The sequence below is a fragment of the Coturnix japonica genome, chromosome 4, assembly GCF_054131305.1.
Source record: "Coturnix japonica strain WE chromosome 4, WE-NBRP24, whole genome shotgun sequence".
Classification (NCBI taxonomy): domain Eukaryota; kingdom Metazoa; phylum Chordata; class Aves; order Galliformes; family Phasianidae; genus Coturnix; species Coturnix japonica.
The window spans coordinates 41,517,724-41,530,505 of NC_140666.1; the positions used below are offsets into that span (position 1 = coordinate 41,517,724).

The following is a 12,782-nucleotide window of genomic DNA, read 5'->3' on the forward strand; positions in this document are numbered from 1 at the left end:
TGTGTGTAAGACCTTAAGCGCTATTTATTGAGTTCATAACTTTTCGGTGTTAGACAGCTGTCAGAAATGCATATGTTTTGCTATATCAGCTCCTTCAGTATTCTTGTGGTTAGGATTCCGTTCTTATATCTTTCAAGAGGAAAGAGAGCTATCAGCATGCATAAAGTTGGTTGCTTACTTTCTCATTATTCGGAAGGAAAAGCCTGGGGATTGGAGTGACCCAGTAGCAAGCTGGCATTGGGCAGAAGAGAAAGCAATGCATGTGACTTCTAAAGAGGGAGGGAAGCCTACAGCATACAAATCCTTCTGAAAATGACTGGTTTGCTTACAGCTAAATAATTTATTTCTTAGTTCAAGAAAGTAGAGTTGTTGTAGTTGACAGTATGTTGTTCTTCCAGTTATTTTTAACAGTTTTGTGGCTTTTTTTCTTATCCCATCTTTAATGCTGTACTGAGAAGCAATAAAATGGAATTTATACTTCTGTGTATGAAAGTAGGTTTGTTTACTTAAATTAGCAGAACTCATTTACTGGCAGTTGGGCCGAGTGGGGACCAGTGTCTCATTCCAGCAGTGTTACCAGAGCTCTTAAACTTTTTGAAGGCTGCTCTTACCTCAAAGCTTCTGCAGCTCACACATACGACATCTTGTTGCTCATTTGTATTCTAAGGTAATTTGAGCAGTATAAAAATTAAGTGTTCACCTAATCATAGTCGATATTGCTCATGTTTCAAATAGGCTGGAATGGTATTTACTGCTTTTTTTCTTCTCTTATTAAGACCTGTTGCTGAGGCATTGTGTGTTGATATGAAACACAGTCTTAATATTTTAATACGAAATTTTATTTTGGAAGGACATGGAGTTTTTATTTGCCCTTAACCAATATGTATTGACTTGTTGCCTTCTCTATATCACATCTGTAGGCGTGGAATTTCCTTCCCAAAGTGAAGCTTCTGACTGGACTGAGGTTTCTGCAAATAGCAGAAGTGATAAGAAGAAAGTGCAGCAGAAACGGAAGTTTTCTGGGAAAGAGCAGAACTGCTTTAGGAAAAAGCATAAAGCCAAAGCAAATGTTTGGAGCACTAAAACAGAAGTACAAGACTCAGAGGACGAGTCAGCAGCCGAAGATGGTGGTAGCTCTCTAGATGAGGACTATGGCAGTGGTGATGAACTGGTGGAGAGTGTTTACAAAAGTAAAATCCTTAGCTTCCTGCAAGATGCTTCCCCAAGTGAACTCACTATGATTCCCCAGTGTTCTGAGAAAAAGGCTCAGAAGATAATAGCGCTCCGGCCCTTTAATAGTTGGGAAGCTCTGGTAAGTCTGCATTCTTGTTTTAACATCCCCAGCATGCCTAGAGTCAAGGTGTCTTCAGTCTAGAGAGGCATAGATGGGTGGCCTTAGCCTGATTAGGCTAAAATGCTATGTTCTTTGTAAGCCAATAGCATTTCAAATAGTGTCATATGACCTAATTTTGAATGAATTAAGGGGTGATTTTGCTGAAAAACTCAAGCTGATTGGCTGACATTACTGCCACTCACTTTTTCGCATAGAAACTTGGTTGATTTCACTGCAGAAGAAGAAATTAGAGCTTTCATTTAGGAAGGAGGTGTTTACTAGCCTGTTCTGAGCTGCTTTAGCTGAAAACCCATGAAGATGACAAGAATGTGGCAGAACCTTTATTGCAGCCTCCTCCAAGGGTAGCTGGTAGCTCCATTACTTAAGATACCAGCATGATTATTTTCAGTCTCGTACAAGAATCAGTTGTCGTCTCTCTTTTGCTCTTTTTTTTTTTTTTTTTTTTTTTTTATTCTACTGCAGCTTAGTTTCTAGCATGGTTTTGCTGGCTAAGCAGTGCAGCCATTTTTTTTAGTGGAGGAAACTGCTGTGTTTTGATTAATAAGGTAAAGCATCAGAAGGATAAGCCACAATCCACAACAGAAGGGAAAGCAGTAACGCTTGGTAAGTAGATAATCTATTCTCACTGGGATGTTACTATGAAATGTTTCCCATGGATTGCTTGCTGCCTTCAACTTTCAGGCATTTCAGTTAACTGCAAGACATCAGACCAGAGAGAAGCAATAAAAAATCTGGAGTGCTTTACTACGGACTGTCTTGGTTAAGTTATTAGTGCTTTGGATTTTAAGGCAATAGCTCTGTGTAGGCCCTCTTAAAGAGTAACTGCTATGTTTTTTTTCCATCAGTAAGTGTTCTGAAACCACCCTTATCAACATATACAAGATGTGCTTGTATTTTTGTAAGAGCAGAATATGATTTCGTCAATATTCCTAAAACAATAACGTATTATTTGATGCGTGAAGTGTCTTACCACAGAACAGTATGGGTTGATAAAGAGACTTTTAAGAATACAAAATCATGTTTGTACGTTGTGTTGCAAAAGGGGGAGATAAGAGAAGGATCTTTGGGGGGGAAAAAAAAAGAGAGAAGTACAGATATTCTGCAAAAGAAATCCGTTTTGCCTCAAGCCTTTGGCTTCTTACAGAACATCTGTCATATGGCAATTCCTTTCTAAACTTGTTGGGTTTTGCCTGAGCTTAATTCTCTGCAGAAATATTTGCTACAGGGCTGTTCTCTTTTTCTCTGTGTAAAATATTTAACAGAAAAACTGTATGGGCCTGTTCGTGTTCAAAATCTTTCTTTCCTAAAGGTTGCTGCTGTCAGCAGCTACATGTTTATGTAGCACTGTGAATACTTGCCTGGAGTAGAAGTGATTTGCAGCAAATTTTAGCAGATGTTTAATATCAGTGTTACTTAGTTTTTTTTATAATGATCCAGTAGCACAGTGGCCCAGCACTTTTATTTATTTATTTATTTATGTTTTGCTCCTATGTATTAATAGAGTGGTAGAATAATGTAGTGAGTTGGTTGTCCTGGCGTTTAAAGAAACTGGCTTGTTTTTAAGGTTTGGTTTGTTGGTTGTTTTATTTTTTAACCTTTACAATGAATGTATCAGAAACTTTTACTTTTGTAACAACTTTGTAAAGCATTAGATAGTGTTGCTGCTCTTCAGGAAAACTGAGGAAGATCTTACAGCTCTCAGCCTGAGGTGAAGATTAAGGGTGTTAATAGGAAAGCCTACCTCTCCATCAATTAAATGGCTTATTCCAGGAAAACTTAAATGCCATTTTCTTTCTAGACAAAACTTTAAGGTTGCACTAAGAATGTTTTTTACTCTGGTTTTAAAGTTTTCAGATGAATTTCAAAGTTATAAAATCACCGAAAATTCTTGGAATTGCTTAACTGTGTTTTTGAGTAGATTTTGAAAGCATGTTTACCTCGATTTGGTGACACTGCTTGGGTATATCCTTGGGGCTTTAGCTTTCTGCTTCTTCATCTATAGAATCAGATGCTCTCTGGACAAGTACTTGTGACCTCCCTTTGAATACAGTGTGTACTTTAAAGAGAGTAGCATCATACATTCAGGTGCATGCTCGTAAAAAGCACGTGTTTGAGTCTTAGAATCATAGAATCATAGAATTACCTAGGTTGGAAAAGACCTTGAAGATTATCAAGTCCAACCACAGCCTAACTAGTACCCTAACTCTAAAAACCCTACACTAAATCATATCCCTAATCTTCTGGTACTTGTCTTCACAAAAGATCACTAGAAGTAGAACCAAGACAAAACATGGGTTTACATTTAAAGAGGGTCTTTGAAGCTGAAATTAGTGATGTTGAGGAGCTGATAGTTGTGAATATCCTGTGATGAGAACTGGAGGTATAATGCAAGATGAGCAGATGGGTGACGGGACAGATGAGCTGAATGGTTGTCAGCAGAAAGAGGACTTGTGGGAACTGCAAGCAAAGGAGAGAGGAATAGTGGCAGCCACTCAAGTACTGCTCAGTGGTGGCTTTTGTTGTGCTAACATACTGCTGTGTGGCTTTCTTTCTTTTCTTTTTTCTTTTTCTTTTTTTTTTTTAATGGTGGCAATTCTGGGCACCCAGTGCCTTTCTTCCTTTCCTTTACTCTAAAAGAAACTTGCTGGTGATGAATATTTTGTCCTCTTCTCCAAACTGGACTATATTGCAAACAGCAGCTTTGCTGTTTCCTCAGAAAATAAGTTCTGAACTGCAGTCAAATAACCAAAATACCTGTAAGCTGTCGAGTATTGGAGTGAGAGGGAGGGGGACAAAGGATATACCCAATGCTGGCTAAAAATTCTTTAAGAAGCTGAGCTGAACTTTTTGTGTTCGCGGACACTTGATGTTTCTTTCCCTGTAGTGGATTTGAGTGCTTGAGACACTGGAACAGGTTGCCCACTGCATTTGTGGATGCCCCCTCCCTGGAGATGTTCAAGGCCAGGCTGGGTGGGGTTTTGAGCAACCTGGTTTATGGAATATGTCTCAGCCTATAGCAGGTGGATTGATACTAGATGATCTTAAAGGTCCTTTCCAATCCAAACAATTCTATCATTCATTTTTTGTTAACTCTTATTACTCTCAATGACAGTAGTATTGTTCAATCACAAAGCAAACCATCTCTTTTGAAATTAAAGACCTCATGTGAATTAAATGATGCCTGTATCTTTCAAAAGAAAACAACCCAAAAAAATACTAACTCCTTATGAATTTTCAGGTGTTGTTTATGGAGGTTCATCTGATGTCACAAAATTTTATGTGGAAGTTTAGACATAGTGTATATTTAGTTTGTTTCTCTGTTTCAGTTCTTACTTTCCCCAAAAAGTCAGGAATGTCTATTGCATTCTGTAAACTGCAATACTGTATGAGCTGAGACCCACTAAGGGATGGGAGCTCCAACTGTATTGTCATTTCTCATTCTGCTTGGCTCTATGTTTGTAAACTCTTAAAAACTCCAGCTAGCAAAAATATATACATACATAAATAAATCCGGAAGTCTTCCACAAGAAGAAACTGAGTGGAAGCAGCAAATGCATCAGGTTAGAAACAGCCAGTGCTGTAAGTGGAGTTGGGGTTTGTCTGTTAAGGATGGGGCTGTCTTTTAAAGCTAAGCAGTAAAGTGAAATTTTTTATCACCTTTAAGCGTACTAGAGTAAACTTGAGCAGGCTGTGTCAGTGTGGTGTTACTCGGGCTTTGACTTGACTCTCCTACAGGATTTTTCCTCAAGCCTGATGTGGAAGATTTTGTCTGTGATAGTCTCAGAGTTTTGGACCTCATTTGAAAAATGCATGGAGTTGCAGGAGTGAGAGCCTCTGGTAATGCAGAGGCCAACCACAGATCTATTTGTGTTCTGAATGACAGCACAACTCTGGCTGTGAAGTGTTTCTTGTTGTAACTTGGAGATGGATGTTAATATGCTGACACAAAGTAATTCAGCTTTTTTTTTTTTTTTTTTTTTTAATAACAGATGGCTTCATTCTCCACACATTTATTTATAGATTGCAGGACTTATGTTTATGCCAACTGAAGCTTTAGACACCAAAACAAATGTTGAAATTTCTTAATTGCCTATTGAAAATCATGTTCTTTGTAACACTTTATTAAAAGGTGTCTACTTTTTTGCCAGTGTTGACATGTGTGCCTTAGCCTGGTTTAACCTGTAACTATTGGTAAACTTTTATGTTTTAAATAAGCAAAACCTGAAACAAACAAACAAAAAACATGGAGACTGTGATTGAGATCTGTCAGTAGAGGGCATCATATCACTGGAGATTTTTGGAGTCAAACTATGTGCAGTCCAATTTATACTGTGAAGTACTGATCTGCTACTTAATGTGTAATAGTTATATTCTGTGATCTTTTTTATTTATGAAAGGAACTCTAGGAGAATGTGTTCAAATCTTGTGCTAAATTTAACATCTTTTTCTGAATTCTTATCAGGTATCTATGTGGAGATTGTCAGATTTAGAAAAAGAGTGGCACATCCAAAGATAACTAGAGCCGTTCTGTATTAATCATTGGTATGCTGTGGGTGGACAGGGACTTGCAGTAGCTACACAAAGCAAAATGCTTTTGCTCTTGCAATTTTAAGTAAAATTAGGGAGAAACTTGCTGAAAGCATCTGGCAGTACAGCGTTTTAAAGTTTTGTTAACAGAAGGAAGATGGGTACAGTGCTGAATGTTGCAAACCAGCATTTGATCTGCTGGTTTGATTCCCTTTAACAGACAATATTCATACTATTTGTTAAAATATTTTTTTGTAGTTTTCAAAGATAACTGAGACCGCTGGCTTGTCAGAAGACATCGTGTGGAACTGCAAGACCCTGCTGAAGGAGAGAGATGTGGTTCTCAAGCTCATGAATAAATGTGAAGAAATTTCAAATAAACTGACAAAACAAGTAACCAAAATTACTGAAGATGGAGGAAGCAAATGGAACATAGAGCAACCCTCCATTCTGAACCAGAGGTATGTATGTATATATATATATATACACATATATATATATTTTTCATTTGAGATAATCTTGGATAATAAGCTATGTTTGAACTCCAGGATTTTCAGAATTGTTCCCTGTGTAAGTACAGATGTAGGTCTTTGGCACACTGCAGTTCTTGGAGAGCCATTTATCTAAAGGGGAACCTTATATATCAAGGATGCCAAATGACAATTCATCTTTAGGTGATAACCTTCACGTGTTTAATCACTGAGGACCTTGGTCAGGAGGCAGATGTGCAAAATGATTTCGAACTGTTTATCCAGCGGGAGAGTGCCATGCAAAAGCTCCAGTGCTTCTGTGTAAGGATTAATGATCCTGAAGAAAGTACACAGAGGCAAGATAGTATTCACTGATCTAGTAGAGAGGTGTTCATGTTACTGGGGGCAGCGAGCTGGGAAAGTCTCCCACAAGTCCTTATTACTGGCTGCCTGGCAGAGTGTCTGCTCTGGGGTTTCCCCCAATAGATACCAGTGGCAGCCAGCCAGCAAGGTTTCCACACAACCTCTTAGTACTGCAGCCATTTATGTAACAGTGAGAGATGATAAAACATCGTGAATTGGGTTAAGCTAGGTCATTCACAAAAAGCGAGGATACCTGGTTGCAGCTTCAGTGCAGTTTCTTATGAGCAAATTTCTTCTGACTGTATGGAGAAGCTGGAGGCAGTTTACTTGTGTTCCCAATCTAAAATCAGCCCTCTCTCACTGGCTAGTTGTCTGTTCCGGCCATGATCTGTATTTTTCCATGCATGGGTGCTGGGGCATTTACTGAAGGGGATAATTTGTGTTAGGCGCATGAATTGGTAAATAAGCTCCAAGAGGATACTAAAAGTGAGTAAGGAGTTAAAGAGGGATGGCAATGTGGAGCAGGGAGGAGAATGGGACAAGGCATGTTATCATAATGGTTAAGAGGTATAAAGGTGAAATGGAAATGGCCAGCATAGTACCTGAATGAAACTTACAAGGATGAATGGTATATAGCAAAATAATTTTCTTTTGTGTCAAAACATAGTAAGAAGGGGAATTGGTCAAGAATGCTTTGTGGATTATATGTGGGGTTTTTTGTTGTTTGGTGTCAATATTGTCAATAACATTTAATTCATTGTATATTTAAGAAAATACTGATTGCGTAACTGCTTTTAATTGGTTACCAATCACTGATCTAAAAGTAAGAAATTTATTGATTCATTTTGATTGTTTAACATGTATAAGAATTCCAGCACACTACTTAGTTCAGAAATACTTTCTGATATTTGACCTGACTGATTGCATGGAATTGGAGGTGTGTTTTCACTATGCCAGGATATTTGGAGTGAGTTAAAATACAAGCAATGTTAAACATGCTGTGCTGTGATAAACATAAGTTTAAAATTGTATTTCATAGATAAACAAAAGGCAGCAACATGGTAAACCTGATATTCTTCTGTTTTGTTTTTTTTTTTGTTATCTTTTTTTCCTTCAAGTTTGGAACTCAAGCCATACCAGAAGATTGGTTTAAACTGGTTAGCACTTCTTCATAAACATGGATTGAATGGTATTTTGGCCGATGAAATGGTAAGTATGAAATGAAACTGATTGATACTTCTAAAAGTGTTCGAGATATCTTAGTTGTAATTTGGTTTGGGCTTCTTAAAAAAAAAACAAGAAAGCAAACCAAAACCAAACATTTGTTTTAGCTAGTACAATTCAAATAACAAATGAGTTCTTCAAACGTTTTTCATATCTTTTTCAATAGCAGTAGCTTCTAAGCTCTTTTTCTCAATTTGAAAGTTAAAGGTTACTTGAGATTCATAGATACTGATAGTTACAAGCCACATGGTCCTCTGATGTAATTAAACCAATTCATAACACAACAGATAATTCTTGGACCATTCATTTTCATAGCTTTGTGTAGTTAAATAGAAAATTAACTCTTCTTGACCCACAATGTGCTGTAGTGAGCCCATTACTTCTACCTTTCTCCGTCAGTTTCCAAATTGGTAGTTAACAATACAAAAAATGCAGTACAAGCACTTCCTGCTTCTCCAGAATTTTAACCACGTATTGTCAATGTACCCCTCATTCCTGTCTTCTAACAGGATTAAAAACAAGAAAGTTTACAGATTTGAAGTTTTGAGTGCTAGTTGCTTTTCACCTTGTGACTTAAAGTGAATGAGCAGATTGGTTTGCTTCACTAAGACTTAGGCAGAGTTTCTCCCATATTTTTCATGCCAGTAAGCACAAGCTCAAGAAAATTTTCTGGTAGATAAGATTATAATCTTAAATTCATGGTATAAAAGACAGGCGAGTGAGTGTTGGCAGAAATGTAAGCTTACTGCAAACAAATCTGGTTTCCATATTAAATCCTACTTCAGAAGTAGCTGGAGTTCAGTTGCATAATTGGTTCTTATTGAAAGAAATGATTCATTTCCAATTGAACTGTTGTCTGAACTTCTGTTTCTTGAAGCCTTGAGGGATGAGCTGAACTAAAATGAAAAACTTCATAAATGAAGTGGGTGAATCGCTGATGCTCAAATATTGAGCAGAAAAGACTGTTAACTTGACTGTTTGAGAAGGAATTGTTTTCTGAAAGCAATGCTGCTCGACAGAATAAATTTGTGCTGATTTGTAGGTTTTAGTTATCACTGATCAGTGTGTATTCATGTTAGGAGTATGGAAACTGTTACATTCCGGAGACTAAATTTTGTTTAAATGGATTTGTATTCTTGTAGGGCTTAGGAAAAACAATTCAAGCTATTGCATTTCTGGCCCGTATTTACCAAGAAGGTGATAGAGGTCCACATTTGGTAGTTGTGCCAGCTTCAACAATAGGTAAGTTGCAAGTCTGGAAGTTACTTGACTTTAAAAAAGAAAAAGGAGAGAAATTGTGGATGAGGTATTAAAATTAGGATAACAATTTAAAGAAAATTCCCTAAAGAATTTGAAATGGAATGTAAACCATACTGGAAGTATACTTGTTATAAATTAACCTAACATTAGACCTTACATGGATTTATTTAATATATTGCATGTGATTCACAAAAAATAAAGCTGCTTGTTACAGTTTGAACTTGTTTAGCCAAGTCTTTTATGTACTGAGTATTGGCGGAAATTCTGTGTCTTCAGGCTGTGCTTTCAGTTAACTTTTATTTCATTCAAAGCATTCAGTGCCTTTTTCCTCTTTGGTTTATACAGTCTTTTAAAACAGATCAAAATCTTAGAATGGTGAGGCTAATAGTGTGTTTTAATATTGTGTTTTGATTCTTTAATGAGATAGATCAATTAAAAGTGCAAAGAATATAGTAGAATGAAACACATCAGCAAAGGTGATGAATTTTAGGATAAACTTGTTCTTTGCAGTTAAATTGGATTCATTGAAAGACTTTGAAAAAGAGAAAGTAGCAATCTTAATTAGGAAGAAAATAATGCTCCTAATTTTTGAAGCCAATACATATCTTACATTTCTTCTAACGCATCAAAAATGGTTTCAGTTGCTCAAGACCTGTTTGAAAATGCCATTATCAGTGTCCTTTTAAAACTCACTAGAATCCATAAGTTTATAAAGTAACTCATAAAAATGCATATAATTTAAAACCTGAGGTGTGAATGTGGGTGCTTTTATGAAGTGATATTTAGAGGCACATAAATTGTAGCGGCAACTTTGGCCAAGCTTTTGTTATTCAATGCTCTGAAGCCTGAAAAGCACAGTCTACCAACAACTTCTCAGACTTCTCTGTTGGAGGATTCGGTCATCCCCAGGCTGGGTCTAACCCAGGTATAAGACAAGTGGCAATTACCCTTCTGCAGTTGCATGTGATGGTTTGAGAATAACACTCATGCACCATGTACAGAGATGTTTGTCTTTGGCCTGGTGACATTTCTGGTGGCTGCTTTGATGGCTGCACACCTGGAAATGGATCAAGTTCTGATATTTTGCCAATTCCTAGAGGCATTGTGTCTCCTGATGAAATGTTTCTAAATGAAAATAGTTGATAAATGAAGTGATTGCTTTTTGAGGAATTAATTCTTCTGGGGAAGAAATCAGGCTGAGCAGTTAAGCAGCTTGGTAGACACTTATGTTGTTTTAGACCTGGTAAAAATTCAGATTTTAATAGGAGTTTAAAGTGCAATGGCAAGAGTCATATGGAAAAGGTTTGCTTATGTTAATCTGTTGTTCTTGAACTGCTGAAGAAGTCTTCTGAAGCCTTTCAAACGAGGAGGCTTTGGAGACTGATGATTCCCTAAACGTAAACACATTTTCCAGTTTTTGGAAAGATAATTCTTAATGTTTGGGAGAATTTTAAGGTATCTGCAGTGAAGTCAGGCTTTTGTTTTAATGCTGAGGTGGTTTTGGAATTATGCAAGGCATAAGAAGAAATAACTTTGATTTTTTTTTATTGATATTTTATAGATAACTGGATAAGAGAAGTTAATCTGTGGTGTCCTGACCTGAATGTCCTTTTTTACTACGGTGAGCAGCATCATTTAGAAATTAATCCAGTCATACATTTGGTTACATGTTCAGCCTCAGAAAACATTAATTTCTCATAGAAGCATTGTTTTTAGATAATTGTTTGTATGCAGGAAAACAACATTAAATACGTGCATATAATCTTGATTTTAGTATGTATTTAAATTTTAAATGCATATGTAGTTGTACTCATGTTTTTCCTTCCGTAGGGTCCCAGGAAGATAGGAAACATCTCAGGGCTGACATTATTAACAGAGTTGTAGATTTCAATGTCATTGTAACTACGTAAGTACAGTAAAAAAATAAAAAAATAAAAAGCAAAAGTAATATAGTTACTGTCTACTGACCTCTAGTGATATAAGAAAATTTCATCTCTGCCAGTTGCATTTCACTAAAGGGCAGGATGCCTTCTTCATTCACTGGATTGTTTGGCAAGAGTTAAAGCCTATGGGGATTATTCTATGCAATATCCATTAATGAGGGAGGTGTAAAGTGTGCTTTGCTGATGAAATTCGTAGAACGAATAACTAACAAGCAATATTTAGAATGTGATGAGATGGAAAAGGAACTTCATCTTCTCCAAGTAATGATAAAAAGGCTTTTATTAATGCTGTAGCAGATACTATGCATACTTTGTAATACATTTGTGTGGATTTTTGGGAAGTGGTATGAAGAGCACTGGTTTACCAAGTAAACTGTAATTATTTGGCAATAGTAAACTTTGTTATGATTGATCATTCCTAGACAGTTTTACTTGAGGTGGCCCCTACTGTTCTTTTCCGTAGGTCTTAGAATTATACGGAATGTAATTTAGTTGTGGTAGCAGTATGTTCATGTCAAGTTTGTGTTTAACATTACTTTTGTGATTTATTCCTCTGACAGCTATAACTCTGCAATTAGCAGCTCAGATGATCGAAGTCTGTTTCGCAAGGTGAAGCTTAACTATGCAATTTTTGATGAAGGTCATATGCTCAAGAACATGAGCTCTGTACGCTACCAGCAGCTTATGAGAATTAATGTAAGAGACCTGGTTGTTGAGAGGATGGGGTGAGGGAATGACTCCCTGGTGTCTTTTCCTGTTATCCTTGTGGAAGGAAGGAAGGAATTTATATACTCATGATGTTTCAGAAACTACTGTGTGCGGGTGGGCATAAGTTGTGGTGTGGTTTCAGAAGTTTATCCTGCATTGTGATTTCTTTCAAGGGATGAGTTTCCTGTGAGATGTAATTGGTTACTTACAGCATCATTAGAATTATGACAGTGGCTCAGTTTCAGTATTATGCAGTTTTCCAGTCTTTACTCACAGTAAAGATGGTGAAATTGCTTTTCTGAACACTAAAATAACTTGTGCTGAAATACTGTAGTATTTAAGGATGTATTCTGATAGGACTGTACTAAAAAAGCTAACTTTGAAATAGCTTTTTCTTGAAGTTTGCAACCTGATTCAATGGTGTTTTTAAAGATAAATTTGGAATAAGGAGTAATAATACTGACTGACTAAGAAGTAATAACATATGATCACTTAAATTATTACAACTTATTTTTCAATATTTTCACTAAAAGCATTTTTAGGAAGTTGATCATTAAGTCGTTAAATTGTGGCTTGTACTTGCAGTTGACAACTTGTATGTAAAGTACTAATTCACCTTAAAAATATATATATTGTTTCTCACTACTGTTTTGTTTTTTTTTTTTCACTTGACAAATAGGCAAAGCATCGCTTACTGCTAACAGGAACTCCAGTTCAGAATAACTTGTTGGAATTGATGTCTCTCTTGAATTTTGTTATGCCACATATGTTCAGTAGCAGCACAAGTGAAATCCGAAGGATGTTCTCTTCAAAAGCAGTAAGTGTTGCATATTCTTTTCATAAAACTAACTTGTTTATTATATCAGTGCTGTTACCACTTGCTTCTTGGTACCTTGTAGAAACAGGTAGTGAAAATCTAGAAAATGAAACAGT

At 36.6% G+C, this 12,782-nt stretch overlaps 1 protein-coding gene across 4 annotated transcripts in view; it reads left to right on the top strand.

The window, feature by feature from the left end:
* Window positions 1–12,782, top strand: part of SMARCAD1 (SNF2 related chromatin remodeling ATPase with DExD box 1) — a 36,862-nt gene that overhangs the window by 16,909 nt on the left and 7,171 nt on the right. For 2 of the 4 annotated variants that reach the window (XM_015861344.3, XM_015861345.3), the window contains 8 exons: window positions 921–1,312; window positions 6,140–6,342; window positions 7,833–7,923; window positions 9,081–9,180; window positions 10,760–10,819; window positions 11,029–11,104; window positions 11,702–11,837; window positions 12,529–12,666. In XM_015861344.3, the coding sequence (XP_015716830.1) occupies window positions 921–1,312; window positions 6,140–6,342; window positions 7,833–7,923; window positions 9,081–9,180; window positions 10,760–10,819; window positions 11,029–11,104; window positions 11,702–11,837; window positions 12,529–12,666 (1,196 nt within the window). Of the gene's footprint in view, window positions 1–920; window positions 1,313–1,816; window positions 1,958–6,139; window positions 6,343–7,832; window positions 7,924–9,080; window positions 9,181–10,759; window positions 10,820–11,028; window positions 11,105–11,701; window positions 11,838–12,528; window positions 12,667–12,782 lie in introns of those variants that run through there. The other 2 variants (XM_085546622.1, XR_014945796.1) reach the window with 2 other exon arrangements.